General features: G+C 45.4%; 1 protein-coding gene across 1 annotated transcript; it reads right to left on the bottom strand.

Annotated features, from left to right (window-relative positions):
* Nucleotides 1–17,666: 17,666 nt before the first annotated feature.
* Nucleotides 17,667–25,354, bottom strand: PNMA2 (PNMA family member 2). The gene is made up of 3 exons (XM_043870535.1): nucleotides 25,222–25,354; nucleotides 21,843–21,974; nucleotides 17,667–21,551 (listed from the first exon to the last, which is right to left on the bottom strand). Exon 3 carries the CDS (start codon nucleotides 21,133–21,135, stop codon nucleotides 20,041–20,043), a length of 1,095 nt encoding a protein of 364 aa, XP_043726470.1. The 5' UTR covers nucleotides 21,136–21,551; nucleotides 21,843–21,974; nucleotides 25,222–25,354; the 3' UTR covers nucleotides 17,667–20,040.
* Between the last annotated feature and the right edge of the window lie 1,672 nt (nucleotides 25,355–27,026).

The raw sequence follows: 27,026 nt of genomic DNA, 5'->3' as shown, positions 1-27,026 counted from the left end.
CAAAGGGTTAAGAGATGCCAAGGAGGAGGCCTGAGAAAAGCTGACAGCATCATCAACAGGCACTATTTCGAGCCACACCATCGGGCAGAGCTCTCTAATTTTGGAAGAGGACCGTGTTCGCACATTCTGTGCAACAGTGCCTGCCCCGGAAGCTGCTGGCTTCCTTGTGTTATTTTTTACTTGTTTTTTTTTTTTTTTTTTTTGGTTTTTGGTGCCTTGGTGCATGGGCAGTGCTCTCCTCTCAGAGGAGAGCTGTCCTCATCCTTGACCTTGACCTCAGTGTGCTAAGCGGTGAGACCCAGACCTGATTTCTGTTATAGGCTGACTTGTGGTTCTCTCACCATGCATCAGATTCGTCTGTTGAAGTCCTGACTGCCAGGACTTCAGAATATGACTGTGCACATTGAAGGCAGAGACTTTAAATGTTAGGGGAAACACTGACTGAAGCCTCCCCCGCTGGACAGGCAGCATAGTAGCCGCATGTAGTAGTTCTTACAACAGGCAGTCCTGGTAAGGAATGTGGAACTAACAAGCTACCACCAATGGGAAAAATTCAGGAAAGGTCAAGAAGAGAGTGGAGTTTCCAGTCTATATGTCCTACCAACCTCCCAGAATCTTCCTTGCTGGAATCCATCTTGGCTGAGTGATGCGCTTGGCACCAGGAAGGACCCTGAGTCAGAATGATTGGCCAGAGACAACCCAGAAACTAACCCCATCACCACAAAACCCAGGACTGGGAGCCACGTGGCAGAGCAGTCCTCCTGGGTTCCCTTAGCCTCCTGCTCTCTGCCCAGGCGCTCCTTCCCAATAAAGTCTCGTACTTTATTAGCATGTGTGTCTCCTCAGACAATTCATTACCGAGTGTCAGACAAAAGCCCTCTCTTGGGTCCTGGAAGGGGTCCCCCTCCTGCACCAACTGTAAGAATCACATAAAGAGGTGATTAAGTTAAAAGGACAACCCTTATGGCTGAAAGCGAAGAAGAACTAAAGAGCCTCTTGATGAAAGTGAAAGAGGAGAGTGAAAAAGTTGGCTTAAAGCTCAACATTCAGAAAACTAAGATCATGGCATCTGGTCCAATCACTTCATGGCAAATAGATGGGGAAACAATGGAAACAGTAACAGACTTTATTTTTCTGGGCTCCAAAATCACTGTAGATGGTGACTGCAGCCATGAAATTAAAAGAAGCTTGCTCCTTCGAAGAAAAGCTATGACCAACCTAGACAGCATATTAAAAAGCAGAGACATTACTTTGCTGACAAAGGTCCATGTAGTTAAATCTATGGCTTTTCCATAGTCATGTATGGATGTGAGAGTTGGACTATTAAAAAAACTGAGTGCTGAAGAATTGATGCTTTTGAACTGTGGTGTTGGAGAAGGCTCTTGAGAGTTCCTTGGACTGCAAGGAGATCAAACCAGTCCATCCTAAAGGAAATCAATCCTGAATATTCATTGGAAGGACTGATGCTGAAGCTGAAACTCCAGTATTTTGGCCCCCTGATGAGAAAGGCTGACTCACTGGAAAAGACCCTGATGCTGGGAAAGATGGAAGGCAGGAGGAGAAGGGGATGACAGAGGATGAGATGGTCAGAAGGCATCACTGATTTGATGGACATGAGTTTGAGCAAACTCTGGGAGTTGGTGATGGACAGGGAGGCCTGGAGTGCTGCAGTCCATGGGGTCACAAAGAGTTGGACACAACTGAGTGACTGACTGAAGTTAAAAGGAGCCCACTGGGGTGAGCCCTAATACAAGCTGCCCGCTGCCTTTATAAGAAGAGGTCATTGGACACAGAAGAGACACCAGAGATGCACGGGCTCTGAGGAAAGGTGGTGTGAGGACTCAGTGAGAGGGTGGCTGTCTGCAAGCCAAGGAGGGAGGTCTTGGGAGAAATCAACCCTGCCAACACCGTGATCTTGGACTTCCAGCCCACAGGCTGTGTGTTTTGTTGTGGCAGCCTGAGCCCACTTATACCACTTCCCTCTGGGCTGCAGAAGCTCCGCTTGTCAGCCCGGGGCTCAGGAATGTCAGTCTAAGATCCTTTGCTTTACATTCCCTACAGAAGGAGGTGGGTTCCCCCAGGAACTCCCGCAGGCTCCCTGCGCTCACCACGTGCCATGTGATACCCTCGTGCCTTGATGTGTCTGCAGGTCTCTTCTCTCACGGGATACGGCACTCTGCGAAGTGACTGATGGAAGCCCCGAGTCCACATTTTATGGAAAAAGAGGCTGGATAGGCCTGAGTGATTCAGGGTGGGGAGGCTGGGTGACCTAAGCAGATGTGTCCTTGCTTCTCCATCCACCCGTGTTTACCGTATTTTAATGTTTAAGAGATCCCAGAGTGGGATGCTTTGAGGTTGGGCTGCTATCTTCACCGTATTTTAATGCATATGAGATCCTGGAATGGGATGCTTTGAAGCTGGACTGTTATCTTCTTCCAGTTGTATCTTGGCCACTGGGACTGTGCTTCGCATGAAGTCACTTAATAAGGGTCTCTGAATAAATTAAATGAATCTTATTCTGTTCAAGAGAAGGAAGCCTTAGAATTTAAATCAAAAGAGAAATTACTGGTCTCTTTCCCCCTTCTTCTTCCTTCCTTCCTTTTTTTTTCTCTCTCTCTCTCCCCCTCCTTCACTCTTAATTTTTTGGCTGTGCCGTGCAGCATGCAATATCTTTGTTCCCCAAACAGAGATCAGACCTGTGCATGCCCTGCATTGGAAGCACAGAACTTTAACCACTGGACACCAGGGAAATTCACTGTTTGTTTTGCAGAGGAGGAGACAAAGGCTTAGGAAGTAAAGTGAAGCAGAACCAGGACCAAAACCAAGCTCTTCCGAATCCGAATCCAGGGGTCTTTCTGCTGTGCCATGCACTGAATTTAATACACAGCTGGCCATGTATATACCCATGTCAGGAGAACAAAGACAACACCTATATTTTCAGGTAAGCATAGTCCCTTAGGGAGACTTCCCTAGTGGCTCAGCAGTGAAGAATCCACCGGTAATGCAGGAGATGCAAGAGACACAGGTTGGATCCCTGGGTCAGGAAGAGCCCCTGGAGGAGGGCATGGAAAACCACTCCAGTTTTCTTGCCTGGAGAATCCCATGGACAGAGAAGCCTGGAGGGTACGGTCCATGGGGCCACAGAGAGTTGGACATGACGGAAGCGACTGAGCATGGGTGTAAAATGCATAGTCTCTTAGGATCAGTATCCAAACGTGAATTTACCTACTGTGTTTCAAAGAACCTGATACTCTTCTCTGTACTTCCTGGTATTTGCCTTTTTCATTTTGTGGCTCCCATTCGAGTCTCAAGAGAAGAGACAGCACATAATGAGCATTCTACACACTTAAAAAAACAAATAGATGAATAGATGAAAGCAGAAATAATCTGTAAATTCCTCCCTCTAGCATTCAAAGCTCTCCATAATCTGGCAGCTTAATTTTCAACCTTCATGGACAAAATCCTTTGCTCTAGCTGATTCAGTTTCTCTGCTTCCAGAAGAATGCATCATTTGTGACTCCCCTCTGGTCCTTCCCCCAGACTCAGATCACCCTTCTCTCTCTTATTTGTCCATCCTGAAGTAGCTTACATATTCAAGCCTAAGTGGGACCACTCCTTCCTTTTGGCTTGGTGCACAAATAAGAGCAATAAATATTTGGAGTATGGAAGACATGCGTGGAGAAGGAATCTACAAAGCATCCTGAAATAGGGCTTGAAGTGAGGAAAGAAATGGGGAGGGATGGAAACTGAGGGGCTTCATTTGGTTCTGCCACTCACAGAAACTACAGCCTTGAGCAAGTCACAGACCCTGACGCTGAAGTTTCTTCATTTATACAATGGAAGTTTAGACTAGGCAGTCCTTGAGATAATTCCAGCTTTCACACTCTGACTGCACATCAACCAAACAGCTGCTGTCTCTCTTTGTACGGCCCCCAACTCTTTTCTCTCCTCCTCCCCGAGGACACGTGTGCACAAAGCTCTGCTCTCCAGAGACCTTGACCACCAGCCTCCCCCTCTTCGTCCTTTTTTTTTTGGTTTCAGCGTATTCTTTTCTAATGATTCCTTCCTATGCATGTGTGCATGCATGCATGCTCAGTTGTGACTGACTCTTAGCGACTCCATAGCCCACCAGGCCCTCTGTCCATGGGATTTTCCAGGCAAGAATACTGGAGTGGGTTGCCAGTTCCTTCTCTAGAGGTTCTTCCCGACCCAGGGATTGAACCCATGTCCCTTGTGTCTGCTACATGGGCAGGTGGATTTTTTTAGCACTGTGCCACCCTAGTATCAGACTTGCCTTTCTACCAGAAGTTCAATGAACACGAAGAGGCACAAATAAATACCACATCAAAGCACATCATAATCTAACTGATGAAAACCAGTGCAAAAGAGGAAAATTTTAGAGACTTACAGGGGAAAAAAAGACACATCATATTCAAGAGAACAAAAATGAGATTTACTCCAGAATTTTTGTCAGAAGCAGTACAAGCCAGAAGATAAAGGAATAACATCTAATGTGCTAAAACTAAAAAAAAATTCTATCCTAGAATTCTGTATGTAGTGAAAATGTTCTTTAAAAGTAGAGTGAAATTTAAAAAAGAGTAGAGTGAAATAAAGACATTTTTCATAAAAACAAGCTGAGATCATTCATTGCCAGTAGACTAGAACCACAAAAATTTGTAAAAGGAGTTTCCTCAGGCTGAAGGAAAATGACATGAGACTCAAATGTATATAAAAAAATGAAGAGTACTAGGAATATTAAATGAGTGAGTAAATACAAAAGACATTTGTTCTCATTTTTAAGTCATTTTTTTTGGCTGAACCCAGAAGCTTGTGGGATGTAGGAGGTTAGATCCCCTACCAGGATTGAACCCGAGCCCCCTGCATTGGAAGCACAGAGTGTTGACCACTGGACTGTCAAGGAAAGTCCCTCCTATTAAAATCTTTTAAAAGAATGCTGAACACAGAAATCAGTATGGGCTGGACTTCTCCCTCTGCTTAGGATCTCACTTTTTTAAAAAATAAATTTTGCTCCTTTTAAAAAACAATTTTATTTATTTACTTGTTATTTTTGGCTATGCTGGGTCTTCACTGCTGTGTGTAGGCTTTCTTTCATTGTGGTGCTCAGGTCTCTCATTGTGGTGACTTCTCTTGTTGTGGAGAATGGGCTTTAGGGCTCATGGGCTTCAGTGGCTGTAGTTCCTGGGCTCTAGAGCACAGGCTCAATACTTGCAGGGCACAGGTTTAGTTGCTCTGTGGCATGTAGGATCTTCCTTGATCAGGGATCAAACCCATGTCTCCTGCATTGTTAGCTGGACTCTTCACCACCAAGCCACCAAGGAAACCCAGGATCTCACGTTTTGGTGTTGGCTGGGCTCTGGAGGCGTGCCAAAGAATCTGTTTGTGAGCTCATTCATGTTGTTGGCAGAACCTGGTTCTAGGTTGTAGGCTGAAGGTCTAAGGTCTGCATTTCCCTGCTGGCTGGTACCCAGGCTCTGGCATCAGTTTCCTGAGACCCACATTTCTTCTCGCATGGTCCCCTCCATATTCAGAGCAACAGGGATGTGTCTCGTTCTCACATCTTGACTATGCCTGACTGCCTTTTTTATTAACTAGAGAAAGGCCTCTTATTTTTTTCTCAGGTTTTTTTTTAAAAAACAGTTTTGGTTTCACAGCAAAATTGAGAGGGAAGTACAGAGACTTCCCATGTACCTCCTATCTCACCATGCATAGAAACTTCCCCCATCCATCAACTTCCCTTATCAGAGCATTCCCTCTCAACAGTCCCTACCATTATCAATAATTTGTTACAATTGATAAATCTACTCTGACATCATCAGCACCTTAAGTTCATTGTTTACTTTATATTCATTCTTGGTATTTTATTCCATTTGATGGGTTTGGGCAAATGTTTAATAATATGAATCTGTTATTAAAGTATCATACAGAGTATTTTCATGTCCTAAAAATCCTCTGTGCTTTGCCTGTCCATCCCACCCCTCACCTTAACCCTTGGCAACCACTGATCTTTTTCCTGTCTCCATAGTTTTGCCTCCCCAAGAACATCATATAGTTGGAATCATGCATCAAGTAGTCCTTTCAGACTGACTTCTTCCACTTAGTGATCCCCATTTGAGCTTTCTCTATGTCTTTTCATGGTTTGATAGCTCATTTCTCTTTAGTGCTGATAATATTCCACTGTCTGGATGAACTACAGTTGATTTACCCATTCATCTACTTGAGGACTGCTTAGCAGGTTCCAAATTTTGTCAGTTATGAAGAAAGCTACTATAAACATCCATGTTGGCTCTCCAGGTGGCACTAGTGGTAAAGAATCCATCTGCCAGTGTAGGAGAGAGAGGCAGGTTTAATCTCTGGGTCAGGAAGATTCCCTGGAGTAGGAAGTGGCACCCCACTCCAGCATTCTTGCCTGGAAAATTCCAGAGGCAGAGGAGCCTGGTGGACCACAGTCCACGCGGCCCCAAAGAGTTGGACGTGACTGAACACCACCACCGCAAATATCCATGTGCAGAGGTTTTGGCGTGAGCATGTTTTCAGATCCTTTGGATAAACACCAAGAATTATGACTGCTGAATATTAGGGTAAAAATGTTTTTAGTTTTGTAAGAAACTGCCAAACTGTCTTCCAAAGTGGCTGCACCATTTTTATTTCCACCAGCAAAGAATGAGATTTCCTGTTACTTCATATCCTTGTGAGCACTTGGTGTGGTTTTGAATTCAGATCATTCCAATAAGTGTGTAGCAGTATGTTATTGCTGTTTTAATTTGCATTTCCCTGATTGACATATGATGTGGAGCATCTTTTCATAGACTTATTTGTTGTCTGTAAATCTTCCTGGGTGAAGTGTCTATTAATGTCCTTGGCCCATAAGTTCTCTCATTTTGGCCCCTAAAGTTCTCTCATTTTAAGGGCTTACATGATTAGATAAGGCCCATCCAGATAATTTCCCTCTTATGGTCAACTGCACCATATGTGCATGTGCTCAGTTGCTTTGAGTTGTGTCCAACTCTTTGCGACCCTGTGGACTGTAACCCTCTAGGTTCCTCTATCCATGGATTCTCCAGGCAAGAACACTGGAGTGGGTAGCCATTTCCTTCTCCAGGGGATCTTTCCAACCCAAGGATTGTAGCTATGTCTCCTGCTTGGCAGGAGGATTCTTTACCACTGAGCCACAGGGGAAACCCTAGCTGAGGCATTTAACATAATCATAGGAGCAAGATCTCAGACTCAAAGTCAGGAAAGGAGTGGGAAAAGGAAAGGCTTAACATATGCTCTTATTGAAGGTTTTTGACATGCAGAAGCTAGAGGTGGGCTAATTGTAAGCAGAACATCCTATGTGATTGCTCCATGTCGTATATTTGACTTTCTCTTTTTGTTCCTAAATTGGAAGTGGGAGCAAAAATTAGGGAACCTAGCAGTTACTGATCAAGTGTTGACTTTTGTGAGCTGGCTGCTGTGGAGATTGTGAGTCAGAGAGCTATTTTTTCATATATGATCAGGCCATTTGTCAGTCTTTCAAGGGAGTAGTCAGAATATTTTGGGGGAGCCATTTTAGAAATTCTGCCTATTACAGGTATCTACAAAAAACCTACCTACAGCTAACATCAAATATAATGGTAAAAGATTGAATGTTTTCCCTTTAAGCTCAGGAGCAAGACAATGATGTTTGTGCTCACCACTTCTATACAATATGGTACTGAGGGTTTCAGCCAGTGCCATAAATCAAGAAAAAGAAATAAATGATATCTAGATTGGAAAGAAAGAAGTAAAACTATCTTTAATCCCATATAACACAATCATTTATGTACAAAAATTCATAACATCAAAAAAAGTTACTAGAGTTTAGCAAGGTTGCAGGACATGTATCAATATATAAAAATTAATTTTATTTCTATATATTAGCACAAACAAAAGATGAAATGACTCACAACATCATTAAAAATTAAGTACTTAGGAATATATTTGACAAAATGTGTGTAAGACCTTGATATTCAAGCCTACAAAATTTTGCTATAAAAATTAAACATGATCTAATAAATGGAGAGGGATACCATGTTCATGGATAATAAAATTGACTATTATAAAAATTTTAGTTACCCCAAGTTGATCCATACATTAAAAGCAATTCTAACAAAATTCCAGAAGACTTTTTTTTGGGTAGAGATTGAGTAGTCTGTTGTAAAATTCACATTGAAATGCAAAGGACCACAGTTAGAACAACTCTAAGAAAGAACAAAATTGGAGGACTTACGCTACCTGATGTTAAGACTTATTATAGTGTTAAATAAGAGAGTTAGCACTGGTGCCAAGGTAGACAAATAGATCAACGAGACAGAACGGAGTCCAGAAACAGACATGCACATGTATGGTCAATTGATTTCTGACAAAGATTAAAGAAACCATTCAGTAGAGAAATGATAATAGTGTTTTCAACAAACGGTGCAGGAGCAGTTGGATATCCATATGCACAAGAGAAAAAAAAGAAGCAAAACCTGGAAGAACCAAAAAAGAGAAACAGATACATCCACAATTATAATTGCATATTGTAACACCCTTGTCTTAGTAATTCAGAAAACAAGTAGGCAGAAAATGAGCAAGGAAAATTTTAAAAATGTACAGCTTTTCAGCCAACTTGATTTAAACTTACAACCTACAACAGTAGAGTCCACGTTATCTTCATGTGCGCATGGAACATTCACTGAGACAGACCATATGTTAGATCACAAGACTTTGAAAGCATACAGGGTGCATTCTTTTCCCACAAAAGAATTAAGTTAAAAGTTAGTAATGAAAAGATGGTTGGAAATCCACATATTGGAAACTGGACAACCTATTACTAAATAATTCTTGCATCAGAAAAGAGATCATAAAAGAAATTAGGAAATATTTTGAAATGAGTAACATTAAAAAATATAAAAAGTTGTGGAATGCAGGTGAAGCAGTTCATAAAGGGGATTTCCAAAAGTCACCTCATTAACATAACCCCAATTCTGGTGAAAATGGGCTTTTGAATAACAAGATTCCTATTTCACCTTTATGGCTCTGAAGCCATTTCAGGAACTGAGAACAAATGTTATAACAAAAGATGCTCCCATTGCTTTTACTTCTCAGGATATTACAAGAGTTTTGGGAGCTGTGAGCTATGAACTGTAGCTGGAAGACTGAAATATGTATTTATTGTAAATCACAATATCTTCAACTACTTTGTGCTGTACTCAAAATGAACTCATGGTTTATGTGAAAAATAATAATGAAAATATTTCATTCAGAAGTATTTTATAACAAAATTATGGGATGTAGTTAAGGTGGTGTTAGACATAAATTTCTATGCTTAAGTATATATTTTTTAAAACAATCACGAAACAGAAAAGAAGGAACACTCTACATAGAAAACCCTAAAGACTCTACCAGAAAATTACTAGAGCTAATCAATGAATATAGTAAAGTTGCAGATATAAAATTAACACACAGAAATCCCTTGCATTCCTATACACTAACAATGAGAAAATAGAAAGAAAAATTAAGGAAACAATACCATTCACCATTGCAACAAAAAGAATAAAATGCCTAGGAGTATATCTACTTAAATAAATCAAAGACCTATACATAGAAAACTATAAAATACTGATGAAAGAAATCAAAGAGGACACAAATAGATGGAGAAATATACCGTGTTTATGGATTGGAAGAATCAATATTCTGAAAATGAGTATACTACCCAAAGCAATCTATAGATTAAATGCAACCCCTATCAAGCTACCACTGGTATTCTTTACAGAACTAGAACAAATAATTTCACAATTTGTATGGAAATACAAAAAACCTCAAACAGCCAAAGCAATCTTGAGAAAGAAGAATGGAACTGGAGGAATCAACCTGCCTGACTTCAGGCTCTGCTACAAAGCCACAGTCATCAAGACAGTATGGCACTGGCACAAAGACAGAAATATAGATCAATGGAACAAAATAGAAAGCCCAGAGATAAATCCATGTACCTATGGACACCTTATCTTTGACAAAGGAGGCAAGAATATACAATGGAAAAAAGACAACCTCTTTAACAAGTGGTGCTGGGAAAACTGGTCAACCACTTGTAAAAGAATGAAACTAGAACACTTTCTAACACCATACACAAAAATAAACTCAAAATGGATTAAAGATCTAAATGTAAGACCAGAAACTATAAAACTCCTAGAGGAGAACATAGGCAAAACACTCTCCGACATAAATCACAGCAGGATCCTCTATGGCCCACCTCCCAGAATATTGGATATAAAAGCAAAAATAAACAAATGGGACCTAATGAAACTTAAAAGCTTTTGCACAACAAAGGAAACTATAAGCAAGGTGAAAAGACAGCCTTCAGAATGGGAGAAAATAATAGCAAGTGAAGAAACAGACAAAGGATTAATCTCAAAAATATACAAGTAACTCCTGCAGCTCAATTCCAGAAAAATAAATGACCCAATCAAAAAATGGGCCAAAGATCTAAACAGACATTTCTCCAAAGAAGACATACAGATGGCTAACAAACACATGAAAAGATGCTCAATCAACATCACTCATTATCAGAGAAATGCAAATCAAAACCACACACCAGTCAGAATGGCTGCTATCCAAAAGTCTACAAGCAATAAATGCTGGAGAGGGTGTGGAGAAAAGGGAACCCTCTTACACTGTTGGTGGGAATGCAAACTAGTACAGCCACTATGGAGAACAGTGTGGAGATTCCTTAAAAAACTGGAAAGAGAACTGCCATATGACCCAGCAATCCCACTCCTGGGCATACACACCTAGGAAACCAGAACTGAAAGAGACACGTGTACCCCAATGTTCATCACAGCACTGTTTATAATAGCCAGGACATGGAAGCAACCTAGATGCCCATCAGCAGATGAATGGATAAGGAAGCTATGGTACATATACACAATGGAATATTACTCAGCCATTAAAAAGAATACATTTGAATCAGTTCTAATGAGATGGATGAAACTGGAACCCCTTATACAGAGTGAAGTAAGCCAGAAAGATAAATACCAATACAGTATACTAACACATATATATGGAATTTAGAAAGATGGTAATGATAACCCTATATGCAAGACAGAAAAAGAGACACAGATGTATAGAACAGACTTTTGGACTCTATGGGAGGAGGCGAGGGTGGGATGATCTGAGAGAATAGCATCGAAACATGTATATTATCAAGTGTGAAACAGATCGCCAGTCCAGTTTGGATGCATGAGACAAGTGCTCGGGGCTGGTGCACTGGGATGACCCAGAGGGATGGGATGGGGTGGGAGGTGGGAGGGGGATCAGGATGGGGAACGCATGTAAATCCATGGCTGATTCATGTCAATGTATGGCAAAAACCACTACAATACTATAAAGTAATTAGCCTCCAACTGATAAAAATAAATGAAAAAAAATTAAAAAAAAAAAAGTTAACTCACACAAAAAAAGGAATACACATGTCAAAACTCACCAAAATGTACATTTAAACCACATACAGTTGAATGTACAAGTATACCCTAATAAATCTGTGTGCATTTAAAAAAAAAGAAGGAACAATCCTCCAGAAGTTGGAAATGAAATGGTATATTAATTCTAAACATGAAAAGAAAGAAATAATAAAAAGGGTAGAAATTGCTAAAATAATGATGGAGAGCTTGAACAAATCCAAAAGCTGATTCTTTGAAGAAAATCTATGGAGTAGCTAGACTTCTGAGAGTATTAACCCAGAAAGAAAGAGCAAAAGACAAATAATAGAATAAGGAGCCATAACTACAGAAGCAAGAATAATTAAAGTCATATGAATAGAATGCTGACAAATTTATGCCTATGCATTTAAAAAACTTAGATAAAATGGAAAAAAATTACAAATCTGAGCTACTAAAATTGACTTCAGAAGAAGACAGAAAACTCAAGTAGTTCGATAGCCATTAAATAAATCTGATCAGTAGTTCAGTCCTCTACCTTTCTAACCACTTTCAAATATTTTTAGGTTCAGATGATTTTAAAGACAAATTTGTACTAAATCTTGGCTGAACAACGTTTATTTATCCAGTTGATGGTCTATGGAAAAAATGATAATGTAAATATTTGGAGTATTGTATAATAAACTTATGGGAAGTAAATGTTATTCATATATTTTAAGTATTATAAACCAAAATTATGGGTTTAAATGTTATTACCCTTCTGGCTTTCGTATTTTCTTATGAAAAGTCAGGAGTATAGTTAGCTCTCCATATCTGCAAGTTCTGCATCTGTGAATTCAACCAAAGGCAAACTGGAAATATTCAGAAAAAATATCCAGACAGTTCCAAAAACCAAAACTATTATAACATTTACATTATAGTTCAGAAATGATTTAAAGTATATGGGAGGAAGTGGGTAAGTTATATGCAATTACTCTGCATAGAAAGGGGCTTTCCTGGTGGCTCAGAAAGTAAATTCACTTGCAATGTAGGAGACTGGGTTCGATCTCTGGGTCAGGAAGATCCCCTGGCGAAGGGGATCCCCTGGAGTGGCAACCCACTCCAGTATTCTTGCCTGAAGGATTCCATGGACAGAGGAGACTGGTGGGCTACAGTCCATGAGGTGACAAAGAGTCAGAGAAGACTGAGCAACTGAGCCCAAGCATCAGGGCCCGTTCTTGTGTCCTGAGAACTTGGCCCACTTCTTAAGCAGATTGCTCAGTTCAGGTTGACCTGCCCATTCCTGGCAGCCCACCTGGTAGAGAAGGTACCAGGGCCTGGCCTTTACCCCTTGTAGCACAACTTTGATGGATTTCAGAGCCAAAACCATTCCCATTACAGGTGGAATACATTTCAGATCCATGCCCTGAGCACTCTGAAACATCAAAGAGCAGCCGACCAGGCTCTGGTCAAGGACTAGTTTCCACATACTTCTGCTGCTGATAAAATCTACCAGTTCTGGGGAGGAGTAGACTAGGAATTCCGTGGTTCTGCCAAATTTCCATCTTAGTCATCAACGAAAAGCCCATCTAAGGCCCTGAATATGGCCTGGATAACCTCTGATGCTGGGTCCTCATCCCACATTGCCTATTGTAGGCCATAAATCCAGACTTGTGATGGGGCTTGGGAGTCCAAAGGATCACCATCTTAGTTATGTTTGCTTATTTATTTATTTTTGGCCATGCTTTGCTGCGTGGGGGATCTTAGTTCCCTGACCAGGGATTTAACCTGCGCACCCTGCACTGGAGTGCAGAGTCTTACCACTGGACCTCCAGGGAAGTCCCCATCTTAGTTTTAGACCCATAAATCACCTTCAAATTGGAAACAACTCTGATAATTCTGGATTGGTTGGTAGATGTTTTTCCCAAGATGGCAACACACCCAGACCTATACATTTACAGTTGCCTCAGGCCTGTATAACAGCTTTCTATTTAGAAACTTTAAAATGTTCACTAGCCACTATTTGATTAATTTTTAAAACTGAAGTATATCTGATGATGGGAAAGATAGAAGGCAGAAGGAGAAAGTGGTGGCAGAGGTTAAGATGGTTGGATAGCATCACTGACTCAGTGGACATGAGTTTGAGCAAACTCTGGGAGACAGTGAAGGACAGGGAAGCCAGCTTGCTGCAGTCCATGGTGTGGCAGAGTTGGACGGAACAACAATAACAAGCTCAGGAAGTGTCATCAGAGGCTCACATCCTTGGATGGGATGTTACTAGGGAATGCATTATGATGGCCTGTCAGAAGAACTCAGTGTCCTTTCTTCATCAACCTGGTTTCCACTGTCTTACACATGTTCATTTGAAATACAAAGTTGGCTCTTGTGGAAGAGAATCCTGCCATTTGTGGCAACATGGATGCCCCTTGAGGACATAATCCTAAATGAAATAAGCCAGACACAGAAAGACAAATACTGTATGGTCTCACTTATATGTAGAATCCTAAGCAGACAGTAGAATGGTGGTGATCAGGAGCTGGGAAGTGGAAATGGGAGCATACTGGTCAAAAGGTAAAACTTTCACTTACTCAGGATGAATAAATTCTGGAGAGCTAAGATATAACATGGGACTATAGTTAATAATACTGTAGTGTGCACTGGAAGTTGACTGATAGAGTAGACAGCTTAAGTGTTCTTACCACAGACAAAATGGTACCTGTGTGAGATGATGGATGTGTTAATTATCTTGACTGTGGAGATCATTTCACCATGTTATTGTCTGTCTGTCCTAAGTTGCTTCAGTTGTGTCCAACTCTTTACAACCTTTATGGGCCACAGCCCACCAGGATCCATTGTCTGTGGGAATTCCCAGGCAAGAATACTGGAGTGGGTTGCCATTTCCTCCCCAGGGGATCTTCCTGACCCAGGGATGGAACCCAAGTTTCTTGCATCTCCTGCACACGGCAGGCGGTTCTTTACCACTAGCACCACCTGAGAAGCCCAACCTGGGTTTGATCTCTGGTCCTGGAAGATTCCACACACCTTAGGGAACTGAGCCATAAGCAGCAACTACTGAGCCCACGTGCCCTAGAGGCCATGCTCCTCAACAAGAGAAGCTGCCGGAATGAGGAGCTCACACACTGCAACTAAAGAGCAGCCCCTTCTCGCCACAACCAGGGAAAGTCCATGTGAAGCAACGAAGACCTGGCACAACCAAAAATAAAGAAATACAAAGTTTTTAAATTACACTGTACTTTTAAAATATATACAATTTGTATTTGTTAATTATACCTCAGAAAAGCTGGAAAAACATGAAGTTTCCTTTTCTGACCATTATTATTTCAAGAATAGTAATATTCTTTAATAGTAACAATAGTAATTGAGTTTGTTGGCAAAACTGTTGTGCCAAGAAGCCAGGAAAGGCCCTCAGTGGGGTTCTGCCTTTAGTCCGTGCAGAGCAAGGGCACGTCTGGGATGGGATGGGAGGTGGGGGTGAGCGTCCCCAACCTTCCTTGGGGACTTCTTGCAATGGCTCCCAGCAGTGGCATCCCCTCAAAGTCTGGGTAACTCCCTCTGGAAACATTTCCCTTTGTGGGTGGGTGGGGGTGGGAAGATGGGGAAAGGTCTCAGCTGTCTCTTAGACTAATGGACAGCTCCAGCTGGTGGCCTGAAAGAGAGACTGAAATCCTACACAGTGCTTTTCTCCTGTGATAGAATTGATTCTGGCATGCGCTTCTGGAGTTACTCTGGTTTTTAAAAAAATGTCCATTTGGGATGTCAAGAGCCACTTGGGCAGGGAAAGCTGTGTAATGTAGATCCTGAATGGGGACAACTCTGGGGCCTGTTCAGTGGGAAGGCTAGTTTTTGTGATAGCCACCTACGGACACTGTCTTCCTTTCTGAGAGACCGTCTGAATGAGTGTTAAGTCTTCCCTGGGTAAACTCAGGAGTTCTTGGTCCCCCCAAACAGGTGGGGGATGGGAGAGATGTCTGCTCTGATCTTGGGCCTTTAGACCATCCAAAGATTATGCTGATGATCAAACAATAGCAACAACAACAGCAGCAAAACAAACCCTGAATGAGTTTGACAACACTTGTCTCAGATCCTCTTATATTCAGATCCTCTTATAATTCACTTGTATATTTCATCTCAGGCTCCACTCCTTCAAAACTCCACCTTCAACCATCTAGCTTCAAAACTCTGCTTTGGAATTGGGAGAGTAGTGTTGACATATATACACTACCATGTGTGAAATAGACAGCTAGTGGGAAGCGGCCATATAGCACGGAGCTCAGCTTAGCACTCTGTGATGACCTAGAGGGGTGGCAGGCGGGTGGAGGTTCAAGAGGGAGGGGACATGTGTCTACACATAGCTGATCCACTTCATTGTAGAAGAGAAACCAAGACAAGATTGCAAAGCAATTATCCTCCAGTTAAAAGTAAAGGGAAAGAAAGTGAAAGTCGCTCAGTCATGTCCAACTCTTTGCAACCCCATGGACTATAGAGTTCATGGAATTCTCTAGGCCAGAATACCAGAGTGGGTAGCCTTTCCCTTCTCCAGGGGATCCTCCCAACCCAGGGATCAAACCCAGGTCTCCTGCATTGCAGGCGGATTCTTCACCAGCTGAGCCACAAGGTAAGCCCAAATTAAAAGTAAAACAAACAACCCCCCAACCCCCGCCCCCACAGCTTTATCAGTCTTGCTTGTAGGTCTCCCTTGGACATGGCTTGGGTTCATTAATTTTTTCTTCTTATTTCTTTAGATAACACCCAGTTAGATTTGGTCCTAAACTTCACCCACCCCCACCAACATTAGTTTCTTTGCCAATGCTCTGTCTAGGCTTGTCAGGACAGATCCACAGTGGCTGGTGGGGCAGAGTGAGTGAGCATTTGCCAGGAGGGAGCAAACATGTTTGCAAGGGGAGATGTGATGATGGTGAGAGAAAGAGATGCTGTTACCCTTCTCCAATCTCTCCAGATGTGGGGGAGAATGAGCAGCTTCTCCTCAAGGGGTTTGAGGGCAATAGACTCTCAGGAGGACCAGAGTTCAGTCAAGGAATACGGTCACAGAGTATCCAGCAAGGACTCTGGTCATATAGGCTAGTCTTTCAGGACACTGTGAAAATCCAGTAGGCACGGGAGAGGGTCTTAAAGATCAGCACTGGGGAGGAGGCACGGTGTAGTGTGGACATGAAAGTAAAGTTGGGAACTGATGACCAGAGATCTTGTGTTTAGGATGGACAAAAAGAGAAGCTTGGCAGGACTGGCTGGTACAGGGGGAGATGTCAGGCGACACCTACAGCCTGAGAGGCCCCTAATGAAAAGTTAACTTCAGCAGTGGACTATGTCATCTTGGAAGCCTTGGCCTCCAAGGGTCAGGATTGGAGACAGATTAAGTAAGAGGTGAGACCAATCTCCAGGAAGGTTTGGTTCAAATGATTGGGATAGAGTGTTGAGCATCCCTCCTGACACTTACAGCGGGTCGATCTGCACTATGTGCGGCCCTTGAGGAATGCTTCCCCACTGTGCTGTAGAAAAGAGGAAGTTCTCTTCCTCTTTTCAAGAGGGCTAAAGGCAAGAGAAATTTTAACCCCTCTATACATCTATATAGGGCTTCTCAGGTGGCTCAGTGGTAAAGCATCTGCTTGCCGACGCAGGGGACTCGGATTCAATTCTTGGGTCAAGAAGATGCCCTGGAGAAGGAAAAGCAATCCACTCCAGTATTCTTGCCTGGAAAATCCCATGGACAAAGAAGCCTGGTGGGCTAGTCCATGAGGTTGTGAAGAGTCAGACATGACTGAAGCATCAGCACAATATATCTATATAGCAAAAAATTACTTCATTCAAGAAATGTAGTATTTCACCTTTGGGTCACTTCCCCTTTGGCAATAGAGGTTGGTGAATGTCAAGGTACAGTTACTTGTCTAAGCAAATGGGCTGGAGGTCTCCGAGGGACCCGGCCTCCATCTGTCGTTTCTTGTAGGTTAAAAGGGAAATCAGTGATGGGTGAACTGAGCTCCCTCTCATCTTTGGAGACCAAGTCCAAGTATTTCCATCCCAGCATTTTGCTCTTTTTTTTTTTTCTCTAGAAGAGTTCAAGATCTTTTGTGGTTTTAGCTTGATTTTCTAATCTCTATCTCTCAAAAAAAATTTTTTTTAGTAATTAAATCCCTTTGTTAAGCAAAAGTTTATACAGAACCACAATATACAAAGCACAAAAAACTCAGAATCTTACCAGAATGGATTTATTTTATAACTTCACATTTATAACACTTTACTTTGTATACTGAGAATACATGAGATCAATGAGGCCATTTTTACAAATACAAAAAACACATGAAATCCGGGTGTATAGGCTGACAGTTGTATCACTTTGTTTGAACAGTATTGAAAAATTGAACTTAGAAAGGTAAGTGCTCACAAATGGTATCTTTTTTTTTTTTAAATAAAAGCCTTTTCTTACAATCTCAGGATATTGCTTCAGTTAAAATTATTTACCATCAGAAAGAATAATTTATTTTTTATAATCACTAACAATAGTCAACAATAGCTGGAAAATTGATCACAAAGATAACAGACAATAAGAGCTCCAACTTACCACAAGCACTTAATGGTTTCTAATGCAACGTTGTCACAACCGAACAGATTACCTATTTACTCATTATTGCAGGACTGTTAGAAAAAGAAGAGAACATGCGCTGATCAGACAATAAGCATGGGAAAGATAAGAAAAAGAGCCTCCATGTATTGAGGGCTTTCTGTGTTCCAGACATCATGCTCAGTGCTTAAAAGGCATTATGTCATTTGATCCTAACAACAACCCTATTCTATTGTCCTCCCACTTTTCTGATGAGGAAAACTGATACTTAGAGAAGCTAAGCCACTTGTTTATTGTATATACAAAGCTGCCAGGATGTGAGACATGGATTGTGTTGGAGTCTTGTGTAGTGCTTAACTGAATGATGCTCATTTATGCTTGAAGCACACTTGGCATCACAGGACAGGCATAAGCCTGACTGAAACACCTCTGAAATGCTATGACTTCCTTAATCTACGAAGAATGAATAGAAGTTTGGCTGTGTGCTTGGATCTCACCAGGGAATCTTTTTTCCAAGATCTGCACAAAATGAGTCAATCTGGAAACAACAGTGAGCCTGCTGGCAAATGCCAGTGTGTTAAAATCTGGATATCAGCACACTTGTGTCTGTCTACCTGTTATCTAGTAGAGATTTAAAGAGGGTAAAATACAATTTCAACATGGAACTGCTGAAAAGTCCCTGCAGAACTACAAAGCACAATTTGAAAACTATGATCACAGTGGAGAGCGGATTAGGAAGAGTCAGAGAGGTCCCGACTTCCGTCTGTGCTCCGCCACCTGTTAGCGTTTTGATGTTGAGCAGACCATGTAACCCATATGGACTTTTTTCCTTCTCACTTATTTAGTTATTTTTAATTGGGAGACATTTTTAAAAATTATGATTTATATATTTTTGGCTGTGCCATTTGGCAGTGTGGGATCTTAGCTCCCCAACCAGGGATCAAATCTTCAACCCCTGCATTGGAACTGTGGAGTCCTAACCACTGGACCATCAGGGAAGTGCCCCCTCTCTTTTAAAATGAGCATAATTATACCACACTGGGGATGATGTACACATGAAAAATGTATACATGTAAAATGCCTGTCACAGAGCATTTTCTCAGTAACTATCAGCTCACTTCCTCTCTTCTTTGTCTTTTGTCATCACTAAAAATCCTCTTCTCTAACCACTGGCCTGAATCAAAACATGGTGGGTGCATCCCCTGCTTCTGCAGGCCCTCCTGTGATAACTACCGTTTCTTGAGAATGTCCCTCACACCATGCTCTCTGAACACTGTCTTATATGGTACTCAGAGAGAGAGAGAGCTTGTAGATTTGAGAAAGGAAAACACATTAATTCAAAGAGCTGGGATTTTTAAATAGATGACAAAAGAGATTTTTATTTTCTTACATCATTGCTTTCTTTGGTCTATTGGGAGGGATTTAAAGGACAACTGGTTCAGATTCCTTTAGGCTTCTGATCTCCTATTTGGAATTTAAGTTTTTGTTTATTAATAATCATCTGTGAACTGCAGGGTTGATCCCTGGATCAGGAAGATCCCCTGAAGGAGGGCATGGCAACCCACTCCAGTATTCTTGCCTGGAGAATCCCATGGACAGAGGAGCCTGGTGCGCTATAGTCCATAAAGTCAGGATTGCACAGAATCAGACACAACTGAAGAGACTTAGCAATTGTCTATGTAGAGTCCAAGAAACTCTCAGTTTTTTTTTTTTCCTTACAAAGAAGAATCAAGACCTTCCTGACTCAAGGGACTTCCCTGGCCACTCAGAGTTTAAGGCTCCACATTCAATGCAGGGTACATGGGTTCAATCCCTGGTTGGGGGACTAAGATCCTACATACCCCATGATGCAGCCAGAAAGGTTAAAGAAAAACAAAATAAAACCTGGCTTGAATGCTGTGATTTCAACTGTGCAAATTATAGAGAAAAAAAGACTGAAAAGGTCTCAGCTTAATAACGTGGCTGTCCCTCCACCCACCGTCTGTGGGTCGCCCTCGGAGTTGGGTTTTAGTCATTGGCCTCATTACCCCAGTGACCATAGCCATCCCCTCCCTCTGCCTCTTCAGTATTCTCATTTTCGAAAGCGGCCTCTTCCTCCTCTTCTTCCCTGATGACCTTCATTAACTGCAGGAAGCTGGGAGGCCGGCCCTGGTCTTTCAGCTCCCTAAGCCGACACCAGAGTACCTCACTGAGGCTTGCCCCGGCCATGACCTGCTCCAGGCGGATTTGATCTGCGATGTTCCTGGGGATCGCCCGCTTCGCCACTGCTCTCCGCAGCAGGGTTTCTAGCCGTAACACGTAGGCTGAGACTTTTTCTCCTTCCTCCTGATAGGTTTTCAGGTACTTCACCTGGGAGGTCCGGCGACTCTCCAGGTTCCCAAACACTTGCTTAAATGCTTCCAAACATTCCTCCACGCTGATGGATGGATTGTCTGCCTGGACTATATGCATGAGGTCTAGGGCTGGTCCGCGAAGGCTTTCCATCAACCATCTCTTCTTTTCTGCCTCTGCTACCGGCCACTCTTTGACTATCTCGGTGGCCTGTTCCAGCCAGACTTCAAAGGGCTCTTCCTCGGGGGCAGGCACGGTGCTCCCTGAGAACACTCTCAGCTTCCGGTACCTCATGGGGAGCAGAGGCTGAGCGGCATGTGCTATCACCTGTCCCAACACGTGGGCCAGTAACTCTGGCGAGATGCAGGGCAAGGCTGCTGGAGACAACCCCTCGTGCCCAAGTGCCCGGAACATTCCCGAGACCGTCTGTCCCTCTTTTTCTAGAAAGAGGTTCAGTCTTTCCAGAAATTCCATGTCCTGGTTAGGGGTCTTGAAGATGACTTTCCAGATGCCCCCCTTACCCTGAACCTCACTGGGGATCACAGAGACCTCAGGGTCCTCCAGCAACTCTAATAGCACCGCATTGGCATTCTCCTGCTTCCGGAATATTTTGCCAAGGAGTCTATACCTGCCCAAAGGCTTTAAAGTCTCCTGCAGGACCTCCTGAATCTCATCCTCGCTGCAGTCCACTGGGATCCCCATAACCATCAGTGATTTCTGATCATCCACACTCAGAATCCTACACCAGTCCTCCAACAGGGCCAGCGCCATTGCCGGATACTGCCTGGCCGGAACTCTATGGCTACTGATTAGCTTATGGGACAGACTGGCGCTGACTTCAAACTGAGAATATCCCAGATGAGCTTCTAGACTTATAACCCACCAGTCAACAGGTCCTGGACCAATCACCTTTGCTGCTCAGTGGCAAGAACTTGGCCCTTTCCGTGAGGTCTCCAGGCCTGCCCCAGGTTAGTATCTGTTACGACAGGACCACGGCCAGAGGCTCTGCAGTCACATTGAGGAGGCGGGGTGGGGACCTGCAGCACCGGAAGTGCAAGCACGTGTGTGTTCCTTCCACCCCTCTCTGGGTCTCTGCCGCCTCACCTCTCTCTAGCCAGTGGGGAGACGCCTCCACTCTGGCAGCCAGAACTCTTGGAGGGAAGTTTCCCAGCAAGTAGCTTGGGCTCCTAGGGAAACAAGGCTCAGTTTTACCACACAGCCCTCCCCTTTCCGGGAAGCATGGATACCTGGTGAGGGATGGAAGTGGGAGCGGGAAACAGGGAGACTGCCTCACGTTGTAGTTGAGTCATTGTTCTTCTTTGCTTACAGTGACTTCTTATTCTCTTGGGGACCCTCCTGCAATCGGGCTTCCCCACCATATACTCATCAGGCATGCCATTAATGGAGCTCCAGTGATGGACAGGACTCAAGATCTTTCCCACATGAAAACTGAAATCAGGAGGCTGTTTGTTAGGTACCTGTTTGTTCCAGAATGTTCTGTGACAGCCAAGGCGCTTATGTGTTCAGCTTCTGGTACAGGAAGATGATGTTACCCACTCAGCACAATGGTGTGTCTGGGTGTCTCTCCACTCCAGCCAAGCCAAGCTGCCCTGTATAAATATAATAAATAGTGTATTTTTATGATGATAATATCCAGTGTCCCTGGAGGAGGAATGGCAACTCACTTCAGTATTCTTGCCTGGGAAATCCCGTGGACAAAGGAGCCTGGCAGGTTACAGTCCTGCCAGGTTACGGGGAAGCAGAGTCAGACACAACTTATAGACTCAACAATGACAATACCCAGTGTGAAGACTATTAATACACTTATTCAAAAATACAGTAATTCTTGAAAATTTTCTGGTGGTCCAGTGGTTGAGACTTGGTGCTTTCACTGCCAGGCCCACAAGCATTGCCATGCAGCCAAAAAAAATCCCCCCCCAAATCCTTCATAATCTAATTAGAGCTATTAAACAATATTGAGTTACTTCATTCCTTTGATTAAAAATCCAATTAGAATCATTCAAACATTTAAAATCAACTTAATATGGGATTAGCAATATAACTTGCATAATATGCTTTAATATAATAACATAGATACAACTTAATATAGGTTTTAAAATCTACAAAAAACTCAGAGCCAAATAAATTAAACTTGAAGTTATGAATTAATTCTCCTTGGTTATGCCTGGTTATGCTTTGCAAATGCACAGCTAGGGGTTTTCTTTTGCTATAAATGTTAAGTTCGTAACACAATGCTTTCTTCATAGCATCTGAACTTGAATGGGTCATTTGAAAACAAAGAAAAAGACAGGAGGCACATCTGTGAAGGAGCAGTGGAGACCGGTTGATTTAAAAAGGGAAGAGCGTCTATCTCGAGTTGCTGTCATGGAGTATTAAGTGGCTATAATCATTCTTGCCCTAAAATTCTCCATCAGTCCAAATGGGGCCCGTATGCCACAGACACCAACTTGCAGCTAAAGCAGGGGAGCTGCTCCTGCTGCAGGCACATTTTCTGAGTTCTTCTCGAAGGTGCTGAAAGGAGGTGCGTGTGCCAGAGGGCAGGGAGGGCAAAATGCTGGATCGAGTCCTTGCCCAGCAGCCCCAGGGATTTGAGTACATTGACTCCTCCCTCTTGCCTCATGATCTTCTTCTAAGATATGGGGGTGACCTTCTTCCCGGTTATAATATTTAGAGGAAACAAGAGATGTCAAAAGACATTGCATACCCAGGAAGAAACACCTCTTAAGGTCTACATAACTGTCCCGCTCAAGTTAGGCTACCTTTGAGTGGCTTCCTCCTCCAAAGGCTATCTCAACCTTCAATGCAACCTTCCAAATAAAAAGACGGTAAGTGAAACATCCCTGGTACACGGTAAGGCCAGTGAAAGTGTTAGTCGCTCAGTCATGTCCCACTCTTTGTGACCTCATGCACTGTAGCCCTCCAGGCTCCTCTGTCCATGGGATTTCTGAGGCAAGAATACTGGAATGGGTTGCCATTTCCTTCTCCAGGGGATCTTCCCTACCCAGGGATGGAACCTGGGTCTCTTGCATTGCAGGCTGATTCCTTATGGTCTGAGCCACCTGGGTGCTTCAGGATAAGACCAAGACTGGAAATACTTGGATAGGGGAAAAAATGTGAAAATCTCACGTAAAGATAGGATAAGGTGGAAAAGGAACCAGACTTTCAGGTGGAAGACCCCACTGGAGTTGTTGGATCATTTAACTATATAGTCACCTTGGGCAAAGCATCTAACTCTGTTACCTACCCTGGAAAGTGGTGATAAGGAAGCACTCATCCCAGGGGTCTGCTAGGAGTAGGAAATGTAATTCGTGTGGAGGCACTTTATTCAAATGCAAAGCACATCTGGTGCTAGGTCCAAATGCTCGCCTCTGCTTCTCTTATCCCCTGCACAGGTACATTCCTCCGTCCGTCCTCCTTATCCCATCATGGTGGGCTTATCTTCCAGCTGGGACTGGTTGTCCTCTAAGTTTAACTCCATTCACCTTTCCCTGGTAATTGTGGAGGAGGGCTGGGGATCCGCATTTAGTCCTTCCAAGGGCAAGGGCTGACAATGGGACCGAATCTTTGGTGGCTCAGCCCAGCACCAAGCTCCTGTGGTTAACAGTTTCCCAGTCTAAACCCGCCCTGATCACTGAGCATGCCCAGAGCTCCTTCTCGAGCTGCCAAAGGATGGGCATCGTTTCTGCAGGGTTTTGCTACTGTGGAGAGAGGGGCGGGGCTGTAATCAACCCTGGGCAGGGACTGAGACGTGGAAAAGACACGGGGAATAGAAGTAAGCAATGAAGGGTTCTTGGAGGCTGTGTTACTGGCCTGATGTACCGGCGTTACATCAAAATGCCCCCTGGATGCCCACTAATCCCATGGCTGAGGCTGATCTACTCGTGCATACACACCACGTCCCCATACACCTTTCTGCTGCTTGGCCTCACACAATTCAAGGCAACCATCACAGCCGCGCCCCACACGCTGATCCTGCACTGGACGCGCGCACACTAGCGCCCAGGCACGCGGCTTCTGGCAGCCTAGGAAACCCCGCGGCTCTGGCGCAGTGCGCTACAGAGGCGGTGGAATGAGGCGGGGCGCCGGTGGCCCCGGGTAGGGCTGGAGATTTTTTTTGGGGGGGGGGGCTTCCATGTGTATCTTTCCCCCTTGGGCGGGAGAAAGGGGCGGAAGATATCAAATGAAGACATTCTGCGGGACCCTTCTTGGCACAGTCGCGCAGCGACGGTACACGGCGCCCTCGGCCAATATCGCCCACCTGCATCCCCTCTCACTCTACCCTTAAGTTGCCGCGCTGGGCTGTACCTCGCCTTGCTACACTTGCACAGACTGTAGATCTATTTTCTGTCTCTACACCCACCCACTTCGTATTTGCTACGCCCCTCTGTATCTCTCCCCGCCATGATGCGCCCCCGCCCCCGCCCCCCGCACTGTGGGCGCAGTGAGCGAGAATCTCGTTTCTGTCTCTGCTCCCAGTATCCCACCACGGCCGGTGGTTAGACCGAAGCTCTAGTGTCCCCGCGCCTCTTACGGTCCCTCCTTTTCCGCGCGGCCTGCGCCATCTCTTCCCCACCCCCAGTGCCGCCCCTCCTTCTCCCCCCGCCCCTCCACCACGGGTGTCCTGGCGCCCGCCAGCGAGTGCCACTTTCCCCACCCATCAGCTCACACCCGGGGCAGGGGGAGGGAGTCCTCCCCACGGTGGGCACTCGTCGTGGGCCCACCTCCGCAATGCGGTGAGGAAGAGGCGCCTGGGCCGGGCCGGTCCGGGAGAGGGGCGCAGGGACCGGGGACTGCGCCCTACGATCTTCGCCCCCGCGTGCCCTGCAGGGTACTCACCGTGGCGCCCAGAGCGGTCAGCGGGCCCTCCGCTGCGCATCCATTAGCCGGTGGTCTGGCAGCTTCACTTCCGGAGCGAGGCCCTCCCTGGCCTCCCCGGCTCCTCGCTCCCCTCCCCGCGCGCCACGCCCCGCCTCCGCCCCGCCCGCGCCTCGCTCCTCCCGCAGCTGCCGGGAACTGGCAGCCTCTCCGCTCTCGCTGCCGCAGCGGCCACCCGCCCAGACCCAACTTTGCTGCTCGCGGGAGCTGGCGGGGGGCGTGGGCAGGGAGGGGAGAAAGCGGGGTCAGGGGGAGGGACCGTGAGGGGTGGGTCGCTCGCTCGCCAGCCCTCCTTCCTTTCTGTACACCTTGCGGTAAGCAGAGAGCGGCAGCCGCGGCTGCAGCCGGGGCAGGGGGTTTGTGCCTAGAGACAGGCCGACGTAGGGACCGGCAGACGGACGGACGAACGGCGAGGACCCTCCGCGAGCCCCCACGCCATGGCTGAGAGGAAGCAATCCGGGAAGGCGGCAGAGGACGAAGAGGTCCCTGCCTTTTTTAAAAACCTGGGCTCAGGCAGCCCCAAGCCTCGGCAGAAATTCTGTGGCATGTTCTGCCCGGTGGAGGGGTCCTCGGAGAACAAGACCATCGACTTCGACTCGCTGACGGTGGGCCGGGGCTCGGGGCAGGTGGTGGCCCAGCAGCGGGACGTCGCGCACTTGGGCCCCGACCCGCAGACGCCCTACTCCCGGCAGGGCCGGCGCGCCGGCGGGGAGCCATCTGTTGAATCGAGCAGGAAGGTGGAGATCCGGCGGGCCTCGGGCAAGGAAGCCCTGCAGAACATCAACGACCAGGTTGGTATGGGGTGGGGGGGCGCGGTGTTGAAGACCGAGAATAGGGCGTGGGGATCGCCCCTCCCTCGCCCCCTTCCAGCTCGGCGGAGGACCGAGGATCCCAGCGTACCCACAGTCCTGCCCCGCCTCGAATACCGCTTCTTGCAGGTGCACACCACCCCACCCTGCCCGACCCCTGTCTGTGCTCGGGTTCGGTGGTGGGCGGCCGTGCGTCCACAAAGGCTGCCCGCGCCTCCCTGGGCCTGGGAGGTGGAGGGTGGGGGGTAAAGGATGGGCCCATCCCCGACTGTGGCGGGGGGGGGGGGGGTCGCATGGTTGGAGGGGGAGGGGACGGGCCGGGTTTCCATTCTTCTTCAATCCTCCCGGGTGGCTTCCGATTGCAGCTGTGGCTGGATGCCCCACCCTTTTTGATGCAGCTCCGAGCAGGCAGTGAAGGGTTCGCGCGAAGGCCGGCGGGCTCCCCCGGGGTCGGGAAGGGCGGGGGCCTCGACGGCCGCTCCCCGCCGCGCCCTGCGCGCTCTCCCAGCGCCGCTCCTGGGCGCCCTCCGCGCTCCAGTCTCGAGCTCGAGGTCAGGACCATGGCCAGCGCCTCCCCGGACCGCAAGGGAGACTACCTCATCACCCTGACTCCTGTTCGAAGCGAGAGAAGAACCCAGGAGGCAGTGGGTGAAGCGAGGAGACCGCGACTCTCCCAAATAGCCCGTGTGGAGAACACAGTTCCGCTAAGTATCTGAGCAAGGGCGTCTCAGAGCGCTCCCCCACACCCCGCCACTATTTGGGAGGGCTTTGGGGATGGGGACTAGGTGGATTATAGTCAAAGGGTAAAAGAAAAGGGGAAAGCCCTCACAGTTTGAATAGATTGTCATAGATGAATTAGACGCTCCCCACCCCATACTGGGTTAAATGAGGAAACAAAGAAGACCAATTTGGTAAACCGAATTTCAGAAAATGTCATCTCTGGGAAATAAGTACAGT

Source organism: Cervus elaphus, chromosome 16, assembly GCF_910594005.1.
Source record: "Cervus elaphus chromosome 16, mCerEla1.1, whole genome shotgun sequence".
NCBI lineage: Eukaryota > Metazoa > Chordata > Mammalia > Artiodactyla > Cervidae > Cervus > Cervus elaphus.
This window is presented reverse-complemented; position numbering and strand designations above follow the sequence as displayed.

Coding starts and splice junctions, on each gene's coding strand:
- PNMA2 (XM_043870535.1), bottom strand. CDS start 21,135: ATGGCGCTGGCCCTGTTGGAGGACTGGTGTAGGATTCTGAGTGTGGAT.